This window comes from Exophiala mesophila (genome assembly GCF_000836275.1).
Source record: "Exophiala mesophila strain CBS 40295 unplaced genomic scaffold supercont1.4, whole genome shotgun sequence".
In the NCBI taxonomy this organism is placed as follows: domain Eukaryota; kingdom Fungi; phylum Ascomycota; class Eurotiomycetes; order Chaetothyriales; family Herpotrichiellaceae; genus Exophiala; species Exophiala mesophila.
The window spans coordinates 743196-756924 of NW_015622507.1; the positions used below are offsets into that span (position 1 = coordinate 743196).

Here is a 13729-nt window from a genome sequence, read left to right on the forward strand (position 1 = left end):
GGCCACCCGTCAAGGTCTCAGATGAAAGCTAGTCAAGGAAGCAGCTCAAACAGCCCAACTCAGACCAGAACCCAAACCGCAACGACTGATCAGGCCGAGGCAGAGGATTTGGAAGGACTAGATGAGACCTACCCTTCAACCCACACACACCTCACCAAGGATGGAAACGTAACAAAGGTGGAAATGATACAGAATCGGCGGCCAAATTCTGGCACAGGTCACCTTAATGTTTCCGAGGCATCAGTACTTGTTCCACAAAGTTCAGGGGTCTCAGCGTCGGGCGCTGTCTTTATCCCTCCGCACGAGCATTCCACAGCCAGCAAAGAAGAGATACTTCACTTGCAGAAACCCCTTGGTCCAGAGACCACATATGTTGCGGAGACAGCTTCTAGTTCAAAAGGTGGAAATGCTGAGGTAGCCACTAGCGCTAACTCCGTCAAAGTCACTCCTCAGGAGGCCCCAGACTCTCCAACAGGACATCAAGAGCCCACCTCCTCGGCGGATCCTGAAGACAGATCTCCAGAAAATAAAGCCAACGACCGCGCTATTGGCTCTGTGGCGAACGCATTTGGAGAGACTACAGATCCGATCCCTGAAATTCGAATACAGAGACCAAGTGCACCGTCTGTGGCAAGCTCACTCGGAACATCGGTAATGCAGGGCGCTAAAAGCCCAGCTGCACCCCCGGGGTCGCCATCTAATGATCGTACTGGGTTTTTGGGGGTCACTCCGACAAATGTAGCTCTTCCCATGAATTCTCCAAGCAATGCCATCCCCCTACCCCTAGACGTGGTAAGTTCAGGATTGCCTTTGCCAAGTTTGGTCCCCGATGTTGGAAAGAAGCATCATATACGAAGTAAGGTGGTGGGGAAAGCTCGAAAAATTTTGGTGAGAAGGGGTCTCCTTGCGCTCATACTGGGCAAAGACCTGGCAAACACGGTCCACCCCCTTGTTCAGCAGAGAGCCAGTGCGCTTCCAAATGTGCCGCTGCCCGTCGACGGGCCAAGCGATCTGGCGGCCTCGTATGCGCGACGAAAAGAATGGAAGCGTAATGCTCGCATGAAAAACCTTGACAGTAAGATTCAGAGCGCCAAAATGCACGCCGAGGCTGAGGAGATTCGCAGGTGCACCGACTGCCGGGGACTGACCCGGACGCGGTATCTTCGCAGATATCATCGTCTGCAGCTCAAGCGAGACAGGCCGGATATGGGAGGTTTTGACCGGTACGTCACTGGGATGGCGAGGGTGGCAGCATTCAGGTGTAAATGTTCAGCTGGTGGGCCATTCCATGTCAAGCGAGGCCAGCAGGAGTCTGAGCTGGACGACCACCTTTTGGTTCCGGGTGAAGCAATGCGGCAGACCCAAACTGCAAGAGGTCGTAGTGTGTTGAAATGGGTCCGGGGTTGAAACTATTGGTAATACCTGTTATTCTTTGTCGTCGTCGTCGTCGTCGTTATCATCCTTAAGATCATTAATGCACCAACACCAACTCTGGAGTCATTGGCAAAGATGGTACAGAGCCAAACACGAAATACTAGCATATAGCAATCTTAACCTAAGCCGGCCTTCGTGAAAGCCGTGTTTCTATGCTAGGCATCCAAGTCAGCCAGCACCTGATGCACCCTCCGACGGGATTCAAGTAACTCTGGGTCAAGGCCAGACTCAGAGATTCCCACTTTGATATCATAGTGAAGCGAGACAAGCTCTTGGGCCTTCTGAAGGTCTGAGTCGGCTGGGGCTTTGTGAACGAATTGTGAGGGATCCGTTGAGGGGTTCACTCCATCCTGCCCGGCTCTAGGGGTGACCAGTGCCAGAGCGGCCTCGTGAGACTAAGACAAGAGAAAAGTACTGTTAGAAACAAGTAACAGAGGAGTATTTCAAAGGGGAGCTGAAAGGAGAGCAGGGTCTATTTGTGCTAACAATGCTGGGACTTACGCAGATGGTCAGCGATTTGAGGTCGGAAAAGAGAGCGGCCACTTGCATTGACATGGTAGTCAATGATGGAGGCAGGCGTCGATTGTGCAAGGCTGAGTTTGAAATTGAAAGGGAGAATTGAAGAGCCTGTTAGTTGAATTCTTGTCTTTAGAGTGATCACAACTCAGTCATAGATTTGGTTAAGTCGTTGATGATGATGGAATCACGAGGCTCCAAGGAGATTCCAACCTTGGCATCAATATTGCCCAAGGCAAGGCTGTGGTGACAAGGCTGACGATAGTATGTGGGATAGCAATCACGTGATCATATTTCATTACTGCTCTCATGCATGTACTACGAGTGCATATGTACTTTCAAGGGCCGAGAACTGAGAACTTCGTTCCTATTGAATTCACGAACCAGGAAAAGAAGCAAGGGCAATAACCAGTAATGGTTGCTGGAGCCGAGACGACTATCGTAGACGCAGGATCCATCAACAACGCGAGGCCCAGGAGGATTCGATGTACGGAGAACCTGGCTGAGCTGAATGTGAGGGATGACACGGATGAAAGTTGACCGGCCAAGGAAAGGCTTCCGTTTGAAAGGCCAGATTTGTTGGATCATTGGTAAGGCGGCCACCTTAACAAACACCCTATCGAAATAGTATGCCGCTCGTACGCAGTCAAGGCATTCAACACCCCGCAACAAATCTACGGAGTATGCCAATCCAACTATTTTTGTATCTTTTGACTAACTTGACATGGAGGTCCCCGCGAGACGCTTATGTGCTAGCCGAGGAGTGTTCGAGTTTTGGTTGGGGGCTGAGATCCTCTATGGTGTGTGGGATCAACAAGGCGGGACTGGTTCATCCTATTCGGCTTTGACCATGGTGTCAAACATGCCGGCCCCCGAGGACCGACCACGAAAAGCAACCAAACCATGAAGGATTCTATTCCCTTGCCTTGAATAGGAAGTGCCAACTCTAGCTCGCATCGAGCCTACCATCAGTCCACAGCTCTGGACTGGGCCCCCTCGGCCGCCTCGTATCGTGTACAACACCACGATACGGGACGCCTTGTTCCTTGGAGGCAAGACTTAGTTGCGATCTAACCGCACGGACCCGGATCCGAGGTGAACCATCGTGGCCTCCTACGCATACGCACACACACATGCACACGCGTACGGAGTATGCATAGCACTGCATAGCCACTAGGGTCCATTACACCAACAGCCTTATGGACGGTCCTTTTACTGTACTCCAGTTCCCAGAGAACGGCACGCACCTACCCACTCAACTATGGAGTACGAGGCAGACACAGGGAACAGTCTACGGAGTACTAGTTCTTATGCTCCAGCCAGCCCACAAAGAATGCTTCCAGTGTGGTGACTCAAACAACGCCTTGCTTCTCCCTGCCTGAGAGTTTTCTGGTGGCCCAAGAATCTTCAACGCCTTCATGTTAATTAGCCTAAGAGCAGGTACATCGTCATGAGTGCGAGCCAAGGTGCTTCTCTACGAGACGACCCTTCTCGAGACGATGAAATTCGGGTGCATCCGTCACATACCCACCCACACCCACAAGTCCTGTCCCACTTTGGTACACCACTGCGAAAACTCTCAATGACAAGTCTTTGATGAAAGACCATTTCTGGCACCGGCCTTCGGACAAGTTCCTGTCCGTGTATTGCGTCGAGTGATGACATACTGACCTCGACCTCAGGCTTGGGGATTCTATGGATAAGCAAACTCAAATCATCCAGTGCGGGAAATTCACACCAAAAGCAATGCTCCAGAACTTGCTCGACAAGGCGGCTCTGGTGGTTCCACAGCATCGGTGAGACAGGGTTTTGTGTATGTGTGCGCATTGAAGAGAAGCGACCTTCATTATGCGGACGTACTTTCTAAAGCTGGAACTCCCCTCGCCAGCACCAACTATGGTCCTGCTTAGAATTTATACCAGACGATCTTGATTCATAGCAAGCCCTCGATAGGTAGGTACAAGACCAACAACTCCGCACATATCGTGACAATCTGCTCCGTCTGGAGGAAATGCTGGCATTTTCAGGCGCCCTGGGCATCCCAGCGCAACCGGATCGATAGCTAGATATCAAGATATGCCAAGGAAGGGTTCCTTGATTGAGAATCATGGAGGATCAAATTCATGCGGAGCAATGTTCATGTTGTATCCGACGGTTCAGTCTGCGGGATTGGCTGTGCGTATGTCCATATTCCTGACTATTCGACCAATTGACACTGGGGAGGGCAGCGATGGATCGATCATCACAACACCAAGGACCATTGTGGGGGAACCTTGTATGCCATTCTGCAGGATTCTCAGCAGCATTGTCCGCCTTGAATCCATCCAGCATACATACATTTTGGCTGGTACAGCTGGCCAACGATCATACACACATCTCTGGGGTGAAGCTCGTATACTACCGTCTTGGTTTATGAGCCGAGACACCCGTCCACCGGCTGGTGGGTATGGGGTCTTTGCCACAGCTCGAGAGTGGGATCACGGTTGGTTAATGTTCTCATTGATTAATGATCATCCTTTCAGGGATTCTAATCTAACTTTCACAACACACGCAGCTACATCGGGCAAAATCATTTGGACCTGTCAAAGCCCTTAATACACAGGAGTTGGCATGTCTGCCTACATGATATTGGCTCAAGGTAATATTTACACTCGAGACAGTGTTGTACACATCTATCGTGAGCCAAGCAGCTGATGTGAATCTCTGGGAGGCTATTTTGTCGAGCAATGATGATGGTGGAGCTGCAGGATTGCGAAGTGGTTCGAAACATGGATCCTAAGGCTCAGTACACACACATACTTGTCATTCGAGTCTGAATTCCGGGGAAATCCTAGTCTCAACTGGAAATCGCCTTATAGGGAGGCTCACCTGATTAATATATAATCTCTGGGAAACTTATTAATCTACATTTACTACGTTCTCGTATCAAATGATGAGACTTCCGATAAACGGAGGACAGGCTTTTTCTTATATGGGACATTGGTGGAGACGTTCTATGATGCTCGTCTCGACGTTGTCAGTGCCGGCCTTGCATGCGAAGCAAGGCCCTACGAACGGTCCGCTGTCTTCCTTGTCATGCCGTCCACATAGACAAGGACTTCTCTTTGTCAAAGTGCCTAGAACAAAGGCGGTACTTCTACAAAACCCTCTCGTTCAAAACAAGGTCGAACCAAAAGCATGCAAACATATAACCCTCGTTCCGAGGCGGGGTATGAATGTCCAGCAAAACAAGCATGGCATCTAGGCTAAATATTACATACCCATGTCGTCCATAGAGGATCATCCTAGCAGCGGTGTCAGACATGATGTTGCAAATCGTAAAGCCTGGTCAATCACAATACCCCCTCTTTGTAATGTTTTCCGTGTATATTCGCTTGTTCGATTCAGGGTTGAGAAACCAGGCCGAGGGGCCTTTGAGTGGTGGTAACGTTTGGTAGTGTTTCATTGATGACTTATCGTTGGCTTCACGACCCTCTCCGGCGACTGTTTGTCTCCCGAGCGTCCGGGGTCCACTACCACGACTGATCGACCAATATAAGCCGAGATTCGCTCCTGGACGGGACGAAAAAGTCAATCTGAAACGGTCGATAAAGGGTATGATTTGTGTGGGCCATATCTGGAAAGGCGCAAGAAATTCGCTTTCCGACTGTACAGAGTAAGCACTAAGGGCGCCCCTCTTTGAAAAAATACCGAGTCGAGTTTGGCGCTGTGAGGACAAGGAAGTACTGTGATCCTCAAGAAACATGGTTGCTTTTTGCGACCGACTGTACGTCGGCCATGCCGCCTATGCCTGCAGAACCAATCATGGCCATCATAGTTCAACATGTATTCAAAAATGATCTCATCCCAACAGGGCGCCATGCGTGGCGCCATGCAATAGGCTTTGTGTACTCGTCTGATTCTCAGACTGCACGAGAGCTCGCAAGCGTCATGCAAAGGCGGTGTCCCCGAAAGCGCTCGAATCAGCGAAGGAGTCTAATCCCAGACTTGATAGATCTCTTGTCGACCATACAATGCCCGCAATCCCACAGTTCGGATAGCCTTTCCACTTTTCCTTGCGGCAGACCTTCTCGGCAGGGTAAGCACATACAACAGAACGAGTTTCCCCACTCGGTTTGATCCGTGACAGGCAGCGACGAAGCCAATCCTGGAGCCACTCGAGTGTGACATGAGCTTGTTGCTACAGAAGAGGTGAACTGCAATCAAAAGCCTGCCAGGCGTTTGACGAGCCCTGGTCAGTGGAGGTCAGGAAACTCGAATTGTGCCAAAAAAGCGTAGTGACTTAAACGCACAATCCAGACATCAGACCTCAAAAGGGTGGTCTGAAAGACTTTGCGGGTCTTACTTGCAGTAGATGGTGCCTAGGAGTCGCTTTCTGCGGCGTTGACTCGATGCTCATTCGTAGTCAATCCAGGGATTGAAGGACAGCGATGCATAAAGTTTTGCGGCCGCAACTGCCCGACTCTCCAACGAATGTTCAATTGGATGTGAACGAAAGTCGAAATGACCAATGTGCGCTCCCAATATGGACGTATGAACGTGGTGAGTCTCCCCTCGAGACTCTACATGGCCCGGTCAAGAAGGGCATATATGACGGTCGCGTGCAGACGGCTACCATGCAACACGTGGCTTGTTGAGCCGGCATGGGGCGACGGTAACTGAATGAGTCTGTAATGAGTTCCTGCCGTTCAGGTTTCGTCGTTGGCTTCACGTATGCCGTCCATTGGATGGTCAGGAAGACTGCTGAAACCCCGCCCTGGGCTTGAATCACTACCCACGGGAGAGAACGTCGCGGGATCTTGTTTCGTCCTTAGACAGGTGGCCTCGAGAATGTTGGTCCATTTCCCGCTCTGACCGGCATGGCTATGCTTGAGGTGCTGTCTGAAGTGATCTGCTCTATAAAATCGTTTTGCCTGGTTGCATTCTCCAAATTTGTGCACGGTGGTAAGGTGTTCAATTCTGTGGTTCCAATCAGGTGTCGGTAGATTAGCAAATTCCTCACCGCAGAATCCACAGGCGTCGGTGGGAGAGGTATCGCGTTCAAGATTGGTGGACGGCTGCGCAGGGTGAAATATTGCCTGATAGTTGGAAATTGCTGCACAAGACCAGGATTGGCGTCGTAAGTGCAGAGAATTTTGATGACGCTCGGCTTCGTTTTTGTTTTTGAAACGATTGTTGCAATACTGGCAGGTGTACTGTTTCTCCATTTGGTGGGATCTAGGATCAGATTGTTAGTAATTGATTGAAAAGGTTAGCGGTCGGCTGTCGCAGTAGTTATTCTGCACAGAGTCGATACTCACCTCAAGTCCTCTTCTGTGTCAAACTTTTTGGGTTTTTTGGGGCAGCATTCACACATGAAATGATTTCCAAACCGTTTGGCAGAAGTATGTCGACTTTCTGCGGTATTGGGGTGGCTCGACATGGTGCGGCCAGGGGATGTTGCTTCTGTTGGGGACTGGTGCGATGAATGAGACAGTAAATTGCGAGCAGGAGCAGCCGAAGCTACAGGGCTAGCGATCAGATGTGCCGAGGCCAGATATGTCGACTGCACAGGGTCGAGAGGAGACTGGCGCTCAAGTGATGATATGCTAGTCATAGAGCTACCTGCGACTGAAGGAGCAACCGGCGATGCATAGGAATTATGCCTCACACTGGAAGAGGTAGAGGACACTGATCCATACTTGACCTGGTGTCTGACAGTTGGCGAGTGTGGTAATGACGAAGTGTTGGCAAGTGGAAGCATGTCAGCCATGAGAGAGCTCGACGGAGGAGTCTTATCATCATGAAGCATGTCGGATGGCGGGGAACGAGCACGCCGCTTGAGACCCTGCTTTGACAATGGCCGCCCCGCTTGCTGTTGCGAGTCGGGTAAAGTCAGACTGCGAAAACCATGGCCGTCGACATTAGCGATTTCCATGTCTGCATCTGCAAAGATGCTGTGCTCATAACTGTCGCGTTGTGATTCGTCCATTGGATTTGGAATGATATCACTATCCGCAACGGAGCCACCGGTGGAGGCTCCCAGAGCCCGCCGTTGCGGGACAAATAGGTCAGGGTCTATAGCGAGAGGGGGAGTGACAGCATCTCCCGAAGAGAGCCCATGGTCGACATAGTCGCGCCAGTTCTGCCGCGATGCAGGAGAAAGGGCAGCAGATGCCGGGCTGGCAATCCATTTGCTCCCAGGGTCCAAAGAGGCAGATGGGAGGTCAGTAGGGGACAAATGCAGAGCATTGGGTTCCTTGATCCGCAGAGATAGCCTAGTGAACGGGTGGGAGGGGTCTGCGGAGTTTGACCGGTCAGAGCTGGGGGACGGCTGCTGCTTTCCAATTTTGGACAGAAGGCTTTGATCGTACGCCTGGGAAATGCGTGCATTGTTTTCGTGCGCCAAAGGAGTGTCGCCGTGTAAGCTGAAATAGAAGCCTTGCGTCAGCCACCGCCTCTGACGGATGCAAAACAGTTCGAGTGGGGGCCAAAACCGCCCCACCAAGCGGGAAAGTCGACGCGGAGTCAAAAATCATGGTCTTCTGGAGAAGAGCCAGGGCTAGACAACGAGATGGGCAATGGAAAATGGAAAATGGCTGTTAAACATAGACCAATGTTGAATCGCCAATACAGGACATGAAAGTAAGTACTGACCGTTGGGCTATATGAGAAGGTGAAGAATGATTCCCTGACAGTGAGGGTAGCTGTCTAGAATGACCATGCGAGGCTGGTGTTTCAACTTGTGTGGCAAATGGCTCGGCCACTCTGCGTCGCTCGATGTTGTCGAACGAAAATACTGGTGAGGGCTCTTGTGTCGGCGGATAGGTTGAGTATGGAGGTTGAGAGTCGCTGTAGAGGCTAGAGCCCGGGCGAATAGGCGGTAAGGATTTTTGACTATGATCGAATGGGTTCGTGTTGGCCCATGCCCAAGCGACGTCGATGCCTTGGGCCAACTCTTCGTTAAATCGAGGAGGGGGTAGAGGAGGAGGAGCATCCTCGAATCGTAGACCAGGTATGGACATGGCACGTCCAAGACGCAAAGAACCATCCGACGAGGAGCGTGAATTCGAGCGGCGTCGAGTAAAGCGAGGAGAGAGGGAAGCCTCATCCCTCCGTGACATTGATACCATGTCCTGGGAGGGAGGCCGAGAGATATTCATGGTTTTGTTTCCCCTGTCACTAGGACATCTGAGAGAGCCAGGACGGGTTCAGATGGCCTCGGGCCCAACCCCCAAAGGAGCAGTACGTCTGTGAATATGTTCGACGGTGGCAATATGGTGACCTGATTCTCAAGTCGGTGGATCCAGTGATTGCCGGCCCTTTTAGCTGACGTATGATCCGTTTGTTTGACTGAACTTACGGAGGAATGAACGATGGATGCTGGAGACGGTACTGCAGGGGTGGACCTCTCTGGAAGATAATAGTTGTGGAGGGGGATGTGTATATGTGCATGTGACAGACTTGGATGGTCGTACAAAGATTTCCGAGAATCGAAGAGGGTCTCTTATTGGCAGCGGTAAGGACAGGATTTCTGGCGGGGCGTTTTCAGATTGAAGGAGGCCAAGGTCGAGGAGAGGAAGTATTGAAGCCTAGCAAGAGGCAGGTCGCGCCATATGAGCAATCAAGGTCGATCAGGGTGTGAGGAAGCAAAGGATGCGGAAGAGGATTCAGGCCAACAGCGATCAGCAGTGGCAGAAAGGAGTGTATGCAAAGCACGAATGATGGTGACCGACATGATCGGGTCGCAGGATTCGCTTATGGGTTGCTCACACAAGCAGTGTGCCTTGTCCAGGGTGGGAGATGGCGAGATGGGATCGGAGGAGGTGATGGTGTTGGAAGCAGAAGGAGTGGAAAGGCGGAAAGTAAACTGTACATCTGACATCCACACGAGCACCCCACTGCCTGAGCCTGGTTGAGTGTGACGCCTCGTCGCATGGAGCAGAATGGAGAAAGGAAGTCGAGTCAAAAGAAGAAGGGCACAAGGGCAGCAAGGCACGAAAGGCACGAAAGGCACGAAAGGCACGACAGCAAGCGAAAGCGAAAGCGAAAGGGCAAAATGCTAGCTCCGCCTGCAGCAAACCAAACAGCCGTGACAGCCTCTTGTGCCTCTTTCAGCCTGCGACTGTCACTGCCACTGCCACCGTCGCTCTGCCAGGCCGGCGGGACGGAGGTACCCTGGAGCCTGCATCCGCTGTGCAGGGCTTGGTTGCGTTCGCGCGTGGAGCTTTCTAGCCTTAACCCTGACAGGGACAATCGAGATGCAGCCATGCAGCCATGTCCTTCCCCAAGCGGGTCCGTGGGTAATGGCCCATGGCACCATGGCCACGCCGTTCGCCGTTCGTTATTTGCCACGGATTCACGGCCTTTTCCAGCAAAGCTCAAGGCCAAGGGGTCCTCAATTACCAGACACGCCCGCAAGGCGCCATTGGGGCAATCGGCCTCTAGAGGGGCGCTGGAGCTTGGAAGCCTAATTTAGAGATGGAGAAGGCTCCCGGGCGCCGTGGTCCCAATGGCAGAACGACCCTGTCGCACCTCACACCTCGGGGCTTGCGGGGCCTTGTAGAGTTTAAACCTTGTTGGGCTTGTGACGTTGTCGACTAATAAATACCGTGGGAGAGGGGCCTGCCGATGCACGCCAGCCCTGGGAATGGGCGCTAAAACTTGTGAAGAGTCGGAGGCTTGCGAGGCACCCCTTCGACTCCCTCGAGTCCTCGGGAGTACAACTTACGACCTTTGGTGTGCCTCAGCCCTACAGCAAAAAGGAAGCTCGGGCAGATCGCAATGACCATCTTCTAGCGTCAGAAAAGGCTTCTGCCGGCCGGCGGTGGGGTCCTGCTAGGGTCCCTCGTCCTTCCCTTAGGGTGCCAATGCTACCCAATCGTGACAGCCACTACTACCACAACGCGTAATAAGTCACTAAAAGTGTCGTGGAACTCGTCCCTTGCCCGTAACCCGTATTTGATCAGTGTCTCTATGTAGGAGCCGTTGCCACCTAGTCTAACTTCGTAAATGCCCCCCCCGGTGGCTCCTTACCGACAGGAGTATTCGTACTCACATGGGTAAGGTAGTCCGTGTGTTCGTTAAAGAAGCCTCAAACCATAGGTACCTAGTACTTTACCAACTCTGGTTAATCGGTGAATGCATAAATCCAACGAATACACAGTCTGAAAGTGTGAGGTAGTACTCTCCAGTACTCCGTATGTCCTAGCAGGCTCCCCATCTGGTCTGTGCTGGCGCCATAAGTCCTCGTGGAAGTTTAGACGTCTTGCCAACCCCAAACCCCAGTTGGTAAAGTTGTTCGTGGTGCCGTGTCCATGGAAGATGCCACTTCGGTCTTAAAACACTCGTTCCAAACTCCGACATGATGATAGGTACCCAACGTCCCCTCATTGTATACGATACCGATCTTCAAGTAACAATAATGACAGCCTAAGGCAAGCAGCGTATTTCGAGCTTGCTCACTCTCTTGCCAAACCTGTGATTTCCGCGGGACACATCAATGTTGAGTAACCAACCAACACTCCATGATTGCAAGTCATACAGCTTGCATCTTCCCCTCCCCCCTCCCCCCTCGAACTCCCAATGGGGTCGAGAACTAGCAACCATTAAAGTACCTAGGTACTCAGCATCCATCCTTGGTTCTTTTGATGACTTAACCCACCGGCACGTTTGGCATTGGAAAAGTATTTCTCATTTACGATCGACCAACCACAATTACGGTGAGATCAATAAGTTGGAACCGATCCTGCAACGAATCATCACCACTGCAGGCCACAAACGGACATCTCTGTTAGCGCCACCAGGAGGCCGAGGGGCGCCCAGCAAGGCTCGTTTGACCCTGTAATCGTGCGGCCACCGACAATGACCCCTCGGGCCCGCTATTATTGTCGAGTTCTATGGAGGGCAGAGCCGTTTTTCTGACACCATGCGCACTAACGCTCGTTCGTGCGACACGGGCTCGAAATTTCCTCATTCAGGTCTGGGTACTGATGCCTAGGTAACTTTGGGAGAGAATGGAAAGCATAACGCTGGACAAAGGTGAGAGTGAATCATTCCATGTATGGTCCAAGTACGATGGTTCTGTATTTTGCATAGGCCATGGTCCGTGTTGGATGGTGGCTGCATGACCGGCGTCTTCAAGATCGTTTCCGAGCATCCTGTATGAAGGATTCTGATGGCCATTTTGGGGCAATGTTCCTCGTCTGCTACTGAGATTCTTGCCTGCCTCTGGTCGAGCCACTCTTCCTCCAAAAAGCCCTTCATGTATTGCTATTGGTGGGCTGAGGTGCATGACTGCGCCAATCAAAGCCCCACTTCTCCCGACACAACAGACGCTTTACATAGGGCTGATCACAGGTCTTTCCCAACCTTAGACCTCGTTACACATTATGTCAAATGTGTCATTTTGTTGGACCAATACGTTGGATGAACAATGAGCATTTTCCTAGTGCCCAAGGCTTCTGTGGCTGGCGTTGGACGCCGCTCGGGTATGGCTTCATGCGATAGGTCAGATGATCTACAGATCTACAACTGCACATACGGAGTAGCTTTCCTCCTCATGAGCAGATTACTACTCGCATCACTGCAAGCATGGCGCCAGGCTTGATATGAGGCATGTCGGTCCATGATGCGCCAAATGAAACTACACGAGTCTCTTGACACTCACGACAGAGTCAGCTGAGTCGATGGTGCCAACTTCATTGAAAACTCATCTCCGGTAGCCAGCCACAAGACATACTGTGGATTGTCTTCCATCGTAGCCGTTTGAGATATTGCAATGATGATAAAGCACGATCCATAATTGCATCCATTGCCACATAGGACTAATTCAATTGGATATTTTTAGCTATTACCTGCGACGAAACAGATCTGGAGCCTGTCATGCCTGTCATGGATTGTAAATGATAGGTAGGTATGCATGTCTGAGATTTTGGCCCTAGGTTGCAAAAGGAGGAGATGGTGGGGAGCATGAGAGGGCAATCGTAAGCCCTTTAGGGGAAGAAGCGGGGACGGGGAATTGCGCAAAACAGGAAGGTGCACCGGTGGCGGTTGGGGGCAATACATGAAATTGTAGCATTCTTTAAAGGAGGTACAGGGAAGAACAGACTTGTTCTGGAAGAGTTTCACTCCATCGTTAAGTTGAAGGCAAAATCTGACTCTAATATGACATTCAGTACTAGACATTCAGTACTATGAATCGAGAGTTTAACAACAACAAAGGAGAGAAAGCAAATAAAGGAAACGGCGAATCAATAGAAGAGTCCCACGTCAAAATGGCAACTGGCACTACGTCATCTCTGGTTGGGGTGCGACTTCCATCACACGATGTTTGAAAAGGCCAACTGCAGTACTACTCCGTAGGTACATAGTAGTTGATGGTGAATGGTAAAGCGCCTCCAAATGTATCGAGTCTTGGACATGAACAGAAGCCGAACAATCAGTTGGAGATAATACCCCAATACGATAAGATATACTCCGTAGTGAATAGTACCAGGTACCTAAGTTTGTGTCTTATCAATACGGAGTAATGCCTCGGACCTTTCGGTTAAGTTAAAGGCTCGCAAGACCCGACCGCCCGGTGCTGCCCACCACGCACCTTCCTTGCCAGAGCCTTGCAACTAAGTAGCCAATGAGATGGCATTTTCGGTGCTTGGCATACCAGAACTCATTTGAAGTCTTCACTTCAGATCCCTCCATCACAACTGCCTATCTAGGTACATACTGATGTGACTTGATCCCTCAACTCCTGTGCATGATAGATTCTGGAGACATTCGGCACAAGGTGACAACGGATTCG

General features: G+C 51.1%; 2 protein-coding genes across 2 annotated transcripts; both read right to left on the reverse strand.

Annotated features, from left to right (window-relative positions):
- Positions 1-1530: 1530 nt before the first annotated feature.
- PV10_05502 (uncharacterized protein) lies at positions 1531-2113 on the reverse strand. Its single transcript, XM_016370179.1, has 2 exons — positions 1936-2113; positions 1531-1829 (listed from the first exon to the last, which is right to left on the reverse strand). Exons 1-2 carry the CDS (start codon positions 1987-1989, stop codon positions 1590-1592), a joined length of 294 nt encoding a protein of 97 aa, XP_016222472.1. The 5' UTR covers positions 1990-2113; the 3' UTR covers positions 1531-1589.
- A 2786-nt stretch (positions 2114-4899) lies between these two features.
- PV10_05503 (uncharacterized protein) lies at positions 4900-9935 on the reverse strand. The gene is made up of 3 exons (XM_016370180.1): positions 8587-9935; positions 7251-8357; positions 4900-7167 (listed from the first exon to the last, which is right to left on the reverse strand). Exons 1-3 carry the CDS (start codon positions 9090-9092, stop codon positions 6639-6641), a joined length of 2142 nt encoding a protein of 713 aa, XP_016222473.1. The 5' UTR covers positions 9093-9935; the 3' UTR covers positions 4900-6638.
- Positions 9936-13729: the final 3794 nt, after the last annotated feature.